At 58.2% G+C, this 7,866-nt stretch overlaps 1 protein-coding gene across 1 annotated transcript; it reads right to left on the bottom strand.

The window, feature by feature from the left end:
- Window positions 1-913: 913 nt before the first annotated feature.
- On the bottom strand, window positions 914-5,617 carry PLA2G2F (phospholipase A2 group IIF). Its single transcript, XM_040987713.1, has 5 exons — window positions 5,502-5,617; window positions 4,835-4,887; window positions 2,545-2,689; window positions 1,706-1,815; window positions 914-1,125 (listed from the first exon to the last, which is right to left on the bottom strand). The coding sequence occupies exons 1-5, from the start codon at window positions 5,615-5,617 to the stop codon at window positions 914-916; spliced, it is 636 nt and encodes a 211-aa protein (XP_040843647.1).
- Between the last annotated feature and the right edge of the window lie 2,249 nt (window positions 5,618-7,866).

Raw genomic sequence — 7,866 nt, 5'->3', positions numbered from 1 at the left:
GGAGATGCAGGACCTGGCAGATTAGGCCAGGCGCACTGGTGATCACCACGGCCACCGGGGCAGCAGGAGGTGGGTGGCCATGGATCCCCTCTCTTAGTGAGGTCTGATCATTGGTCAGTACCCAGGGCTGCTGTTGTTCTAGAAGCTGCCCTGGGGATGTCCCGGGCTGGTTCTGCAGCTTTCTTACGGAGAAGGCTTCCCACCTGCACCGCCCCCCTCCTCAGTCTTCTTCCCTAGGACTGTGGCCTCTGGGGACACTGCCAGGGCAGGCCAAGCCTCTGAGAGGGGGCGTGGGTGTCAGTGGGTCCTTGGTGTTGCTGGGTGGCCAGAACTCCTGTTTAGGGATCAGCAGATGCTTGTGGGGGTCTGGAGCTGTATCTGAGCAGGTGCCCACCCTGGTCCGTGTGCACAGGGCAGTCCCAAGGCACATGGCTTCTCAGGGCCCAGGAGCCTGCTCAGAGACATTCTGGTTAACAAGAGCGGTGACACATCCTGCTGGGTCTCCTGCCTTCCAGTGCCACCCAGATGAAGACCAGGCGAGGTCTCCTGCTGTGCACAGAGCTACTCTGAGGGTCAGCTCGGACCCTCAGGACCCAGCCCCACACCCATGCTCTTTCTACCTGAACTGGCAGCTGGGAGAAGGGCTGGCAATAGAGGCCCCATCCCTTCTCTCAGGCTTGGCTTTCCTAAACCCCCAGGAGAGACCCCAGCACTGCTCCACACTTCCCACCATGCCAAGCAACAGAGGCAAGGATGCGGCCACCCCAGGTGCTGGACTCAGAGCTGCGGTCAATGTCAGCACCTGGGTCTCCCTGAATCCTCTGGACCTGCACAGTGCCCCACTTGCTCATTCCGTCTGCTCCCCAGCCAGCGCCTCCGGCCCCCTCTCCTCTCCGGACAGACCTCACTGGGGCTAGGAAGAGGCGGGAGCTGTCAGGTAGCCTAGTCCGCAGGCCACCTCCTCGGGGGGTGGGTCATAGATGCTGCAGTTGGGCGTGGGGCCTTGGCAGTAGATGTTGAGGTAGCCGCGGTACTGATCCCTGTAGATCTGCTTCTGCAGACACATAACCACGCTCTTGTCACACTCGCACGTCTGCTTGTCACACTCTGTCTCGTTGAGCTCACCTGTAGGGGGTGGCGTGGGTGGCACAAGCTGTGGGTGAAGGAGCAGCACAGCATCCCTGGGTGCCCATTGGTCTCTGCAGGGTCCTTGGGCCAGAGGCCTCAACACTGCCTCCCCTCCCTAGGTCCCCATCCCAGGCTGCTGTCGGGCTGTCACAAGCCCTACAGGTGACCCTGTGCATGCTGAAACTGGAGAAGCGGTTAGGAAAGGGGTGGGGGTGTTACCCAGGAAACAGCACCCTTGCCCTGGAGCAGACTTCCTGCTCTCTCTCCTAGCTGTGTGCCTCTGTCTCACTCTGAGAGGTGACCGGTCCCAGAGGGAGTCCCTGGTAAAGGACTGGGAGACAGGAACCCTGATACTAATTGCTAGTTTGTAATTGTATGCTAACAACTCAGTTGTACTAACCTTTGGTGTTTAGTATGTGTGTGTCCCGTGCAATAGCTGGGACCTGCTGATACTTAAAGCAGCATGCAATGTGCACCTGCAACCTGAGGGGGACAGCACCCTGTGTTCTAACAGGATGGCAGGGCTGCCAGTCCCTGCCCTGTCTGTGCCCTGCCAGCCTGCCGGGCAGGTACTCACTGCAGACGATCTCCGTGCCGTTCTCGATCGTGTAGTCGTAATGGTCCACGTAGGGACGACAGCCCTGGTCAAAGACCTTCTGGTAGCAGCAGTCATGGGCATGGCAGCACCTGGGGGCAGCAAAGGGGGACGGGCAGGTGCAGCCCCCACTCATCGCGTCCAAGTCCCTGACCACCCGGCCTTTACATTGAGGCTGAGAGAATCACGAGGCTGAGCTCACACGGGCTCTTGTCTCTGATCCCTCCCCTCTCTGTCCTCAGGGCTCCCGCCTTGCTGATTCAGAGTCCTGGATGGGAGGAAGGAGTGGTCCAACAAGCAACCAGGCTGGAGGGGAGCTTGGGGCTACGTCATCACACTGGGATGTGCCTGATCCCAGGGAGGGGTGGAGGTCTGAGGGTTAGCAGGCCATGGGAGAGGACAGGAAGAAGGGCAGCATGGCCAGCCCCTTGCCTCCGCAGGGGCCAAAGCAGCAAATCTACATGTGTTTAGCAGGCTCCCAGCAAGGCCAGACTCGCCACTGGGAAGATAGGAGCTGACATCCAGTCTGATGGAGGAGGCATGCCATGCCCTCCAGAGCTCCCTGCCCCACTGGGGGCAGTCCTCATAGCCCTCGTCTCAATGCAGAGGCAGCCGGCGACCGTCACTGCCCTGTGTGTCTGTGACAGGCCAAAAATCCTTTCCTGGGGAGAGGGTGGAGAGAGCTGCTTCCATGACCAGGAGCCTGGAGATGGGCAACAGGAAGTGGCCGAGATGGGTGAGGAGGCCATGGTCAACGTTCAGGTGCCTGGCTACTAACTCTTCCAACAAGCCCCACCCTGCCTCAGGTCCCAGGTACCTACCAGTCCACCTCATCCATGGGCTGCCCGCGGCCACCCAGCCCACAGTAGCAGCCATAGCCCACGAAGGACAGGATAGCATTTCTGCCTGTGATGCATTCCACCATGGCCTTGAGATTGAGCAGGCTGCCATCGGCAGCGGACAGAACTGCGAGAGAACCAAGGGACATGTGAGCACCCAACTCATGGGTGACGGCTGCTGTCCAGAGCCAGGCCTGTGTGTCGGGGGTGGAAAAGGGAGGCAGGAGAAGGGAGGGCAGCAGAACAAAGGAAGAGGACTCCTGTGACATACCATGTGGGGGATGGTCCTGGCAGCTTCATGTCAGATGCTGGCCTGAGCCTTGCCCTGCACAGACTCATCGGATACCCACTGCATCTCTCTGAGTGCTACTGTCAGCCCGATCCATAGACAAGAAGACTGAGCCCGGAGCACTCAGTAATTTGCTCAAGACCAGGTCATCAGCATTTGGATGCCCTCTGCCACGTGTTTATCCACACATCCAGGGGAACTGCCCATGTGCCTGGCATGGTGGAAGGGACGTTGCAAATGCCAGTGCTGCTATGAACCACAGGGATTGAAGGCTGAGTTTTTCCTCTCGCTTCCTGGCCTCTGTCCTCACAAGGACTTGGAGCTCCCACCATAGTCCAGAGCTGGGGTGTCTCAGAATGAACCCAGAAAACATTCAGGGCTGTGGCCACTCCATGAAGCCTGGGTATTTTAGGCCCATACCTGCTACAGGTTGGAAGACACACATATGCAGCACCTGCCAGCTCTGCCCACCCCAGGGGCGTGTACTCCTTGGTCCTCCCCTGGACTGGGTCCTCCTGGGCTCAGGGTTCACCGAGGCTCTGAGATTGGCACCCACTGTCCATGTCAGGGTGGAACCACCACACAGCATCAGCAGGAGTAGTCCCATTGAGTGGATGCAAGTGGTTAGGAGCCCGGGGCTTTGATGCCCTGAGCTGGGATGCTAACCAGGTCATGGTACAATCCTGTCCAGCTGTGTCCAGGGTGGGATGCATGGCTCAGTGCCCTGCCCTGGCTCTCCCTGCTCCCCTGCCTCTGCTCCACTGCCTAAATGAGGAAATGAACCAGCAAAGGAAGGAAGCTGGGGGGATTAGACACGGGAGGCTCCACAGAACCCCAAGGCTGCTCTGGCTTACTTCCTCACCACCTCACAGGCCTGTGTGTGCAGACCCTTAGTTTGGGGCAGGGGGAGTCACACATATCTGGGCCAGTCATGAAGGCCCCTCGGGGCTCAGATTTTCCATCTGCAAAATGAGAATCATAGTCATGACCATGAGAGGGGTGGCCGGCCAGGCCCAGGGTCCTGGGTTCCTCTGTCCCTCCGTGCATCCCCCATACTCAACATGAGGCTCCCCTTGCAGGCCACTGCTCTATCCAGCCAACACTCGGTCCATCCAAAGGTTCTGACTGTACCCTGTGGTGTGGGCAGAGCTCAGGCCATGGTTTTATGAGGAGCAGGTCATTTTGCCTGGATGTAAGCCAAGGTCCCAGGAACTTGCTTATGTATCTGCCCTTTATTTTTTGTCCTTGTTGTGGGCTGCGTCCCTGCAATGTTTATCAAGTTGCATGAAAAGCCTGAGAAAACGTCTATGCTGATGCCCACAGCTGAAGCACCTGCTGCCTGTACACGGCAGTGTGTGTTGGGGGTTGGACTTGTGCCTCCATACTCCTGCGGGGCAGTTGCACCAGGTCCTTGGGACCAGCTCTGCAGAGAGAGTCCCTGCCCTCACACCACCTACTTGAAACTTCATGTACTGTCTCCCTCTTAACATGCACCCCATCCATGGCCAGAGCGAGGTGCACGCTCAGGATGACACACCAAGAGGCAAGGGTGGTATACACCTTCAGGTGCCAACCCTGACACACACACATCCCTAGGTGCTCACACACACCCACACACAGACGCGTGCAGCTCCCTACACAAACTCATTAACCCTGTCGCAGACACACATACACACAGCAGCACGCATGCTGTGTACACAAACACCGGCCGACACCAGCCGACAGGTTTACGATGTTTGCTCAGCCCTGCTCCCCTGCTCCTCAAGGCTCGTAAATGCCACGGGCCCCTGGCGTGTTTACAGGCGGCCCAGGAATCAGCAGCCCTGGGGGTGAGGAGGATGGGGAGATGGAGGCCCAGGCAGAGGATGGGACTAGCCAGTGGTGTCTAGGAGGGACAGTGGGACAATCACACGCATCTGCCCAGGGTCATTGGAAAAAGGCTGGCCGGCACAAAGGAAGGGTCTGTGCCAGGCCTGGACTCACCGCTGCTGGCCAGAATGCTGATGGCGAGGAACTTCTTCATGCCCATGCTGGTCCTGACAGAGGGGGAAGCCCAGAGCCTTAGCCTGTCGCCTGCACCTGTGTGGTCCCAGCCCATGGCTCCTCCCCGGCCTCTTTATAGGTGCCATCCACGCTGTCCCCTGATGCCCTGGTTGATGCTGTCCCAGCCCTGTGATTAGCACTCTGCACCTGCTCTGCTCCTCCTGCAGCGACACACCCCAGGCTGGCACAGCCAGGAGGCCCGAGCCTCGTTCCTTCAGACAGGATGCCACTGTCTTAGACTGGAGTCTCTTCAATGTAACCCCCTCCCTTCATTCTATCATCCACATGCCAGGGAACCCTGGGACAGAGTCATCTGACACAGCCTGGAGCTACATGGGTCTTGAACCCAGAGCTCAGAAACCTGGGAGGTGGGCTGTCCTGCATCCCAAATGCTGAGTGACCATTGACAGATAGCTGAGCCTCTCTGAACCTCAGGTGTCCTCAGAGAGCTGACTCCATGATCCCTAAGGCCCGACTGGAAACTAGAAATGAAGAGGCCTGCCTTGGCATATTACTCGGGTTAAGTGTGCTTCCTTTCTAAACAAATAGATCCCAGGAGCCAGTCTCCCCCCACCTCCATCCTGTCCTATCCACAGCGGGCACTTACCTGGTGGCCCTCAGAGGCGAAGAGGCCTCAGGGCTTGGGCCCCTTGGCTCCGAGGGGTGTCTAGCCAGCACCTTCTTCCTGAACCCTTTGTGGTTGGCCTGTGCTCCATCTGCCATGCTCTGGATTCCGGGGGGCCAGCGACATAGGTCTCCAAAGGCATGTAGGGAGCTCTGCAGGTTGTGGGAAGCAGGCCCCAGCTTCACGCTGCTGTGCACGCTGGCAGGGTAGTGCCCAGGCAATATCCCTGGGCAGCAGGCAGGTGACACACATGTCCTAGAAAAAGAAGGCCCCGCCCCTGCCTTCCCACCACCATAGATAGCCCTGCCCACAGCTGCCTGCAGAGTCCCCACCCCTACTGTGCTCTGGTCTGCCCCTCTGGGCAGGTGTCGGCCCCTCCTCTTGCAGCTGCAAAGAAGTCCTCCACCTGAAAGATGCTTCTGTGGGACTGAGCCCAACTCCAGCTGCAGCCAGTGTGGTCAAGCAGTGAGGTAGGGTGGGTGTGGGGCTAGAAGAGGCTGAGAGGAGATGCCAGGAGGGAGAGGAGCTTCTGGCCACACAGCCATCATGAGATTCTGGGTGCTCAGACCTCACAGGGGAGCATGGGGAGGAAATTAGACATGAAGGATGGGGTCTGGCTCCATCCACTGCACAAGCAGGGCTCTTGCCCGAGTTGGACAATACAGAGAACGATGCAAAAGTTCAAAGAGCATGCCAACTGTAAAGAAGGTCTGGGGAGGCTGTGTGGAGTTTGCTGAAAGAGCTCTCTATTCGGGAGGCTGCCCGCTGTGAAGGTGCCCGTGTCTGCAGACGACTCTGTATCTCCAGCCAGAAGCAGGCTGCATTCATGGGGGAAAGCAGGCTGGTGCCCACGTCTGTGGTGCTGCCTGGGTTCACCGAGGAGGCCCGAGCACCCGCAGCCAGCACGGAGTCTGATTCCTTCCAGCTACTACCTGGAATGGAGAGCTTTCAGCCGCTGGGTGGGGACCTCCCTGTGTGGGGCTGCCCAAGGTGGCCCACGGTGCTAACTGGCTTCCTCCCACAATCCCTGAGTTTCACAAATGTTCCCACACATTGCCAGATGTGTCTGGAGGGAGGGCGGGCTCCATGGCAGCTGCTGGAGGGTCGGGTGGGCCCTGGTGGAGTCAGGGTCATTTACCTCTTGCCTAGGGCTGCGGAATGTGTGTAGGAGGGCTGGGGCAGGAGGGAGGGGAGAGGGCTGGATCTGCAGGATGTAGGGCTGGGCACTTCAGCAGAGGTGTTGACAGATTCCCCCACCAGGGTTCCTGCTTGTGGAATGAACAGAGCACAGCCACGGGGAGTGATCATGATGCCAGAGAGCCTAGAGAGGCCGTATGCCACGTGGGCATGTGCAGGGGCTTGGGTAGAGGTCTGATGGGGAGAAGCAGCCTTTAGCATGGTGGTTAGGACAGCCAAGATTCTCGCATCCCACATGGAGGTGCCCATGGTCCACTCTGGGCTCCAGCTTCCCACTGATGCAGACTCTGGGGGGCGGCAGAGATGGCTTCAGTGTTTGGCTTTCTGCCATCCATGTGGGAGACCCGAAGTGCGATCCCAGTTCCCGGCTTTGGCGGTGAATGTCCTGGGTATTTGAAGAACAAAGCTGGCAGATGGGCGCTAGCTCCTCTGTCTCTCTATCTCTCACATAGAAAGGAAAGATCTGATTGGGACACAGTAGGAGCCTGACTCCCAGCTTGAGGGGCGTTGGATGGTGGAAGCGAGATAAAGGACAGGGCAAGAAGAGCGCCCTTGGAAACTGACACGGCAGGTGCAAGCCCTCACCTTGTTGACCTTTCTCTGTTCATCTCCCACACCTACTGATAAGGGGTAGAAGAGACCCTCCCCTGCCCCCACTGCCAGCATTGTCAGCATCTCTTTGGTTTAGTCTCCACTCCTTGCTCTCTTGGAATCCAGGCCCCCTCCTTCCAGGAAGTTGTCGTGGAACACTGCAAACACCTGACTCAGGAAGGTGTTCGTTTTCCCTTGCTCACACATTCCTTTGTGGAGACCTGCGTGTGCTTTGGCTTGTGGGGCCTGGCATTTCAGGCTGGTACCCCTAGAGGGCAGGGACCTCTATTTTTCCTAAAGGCCCAGGCTTCCCCTGGGGTGGAGGACTGCAAATGCCTCATCAAAGTGAAGTGATGGGAAGACAGAGGCTGGCCTCTGGTTTTCTATTTTTGCTTCATATGCTTCTTCATCATATCAACATACTCCAAGGAAGGAAGAGTCAAGAAGAAATGCCCCAACCAGTCCGTACTCCAAAGATGCAGCTTCCTGCCTGCAGGACCTGGCAGCCACTTAGATGCATGCCAACAAGGCCAAGGTCGGAGCCAGCACTGTGGTGGTG

Source organism: Ochotona curzoniae, unplaced genomic scaffold (assembly GCF_017591425.1).
Source record: "Ochotona curzoniae isolate NIBS_2020 unplaced genomic scaffold, NIBS_Ocur_1.0 contig_4792, whole genome shotgun sequence".
Lineage (NCBI taxonomy): Eukaryota > Metazoa > Chordata > Mammalia > Lagomorpha > Ochotonidae > Ochotona > Ochotona curzoniae.
The sequence above is the reverse complement of the archived record's forward strand: the minus strand, read 5'-3'. Positions and strand labels throughout refer to the sequence as shown.

Coding starts and splice junctions, on each gene's coding strand:
- PLA2G2F (XM_040987713.1), bottom strand. CDS start 5,617: ATGGCAGATGGAGCACAGGCCAACCACAAAGGGTTCAGGAAGAAGGTG. Junction 4,888..5,501: donor TCGCCTCTGAGGGCCACCAG/GTAAGTGCCCGC, acceptor CCCCTCTGTCAG/GACCAGCATGGGCATGAAGA. Junction 1,816..2,544: donor CCCATGGATGAGGTGGACTG/GTAGGTACCTGG, acceptor TGCTGCCCCCAG/GTGCTGCCATGCCCATGACT.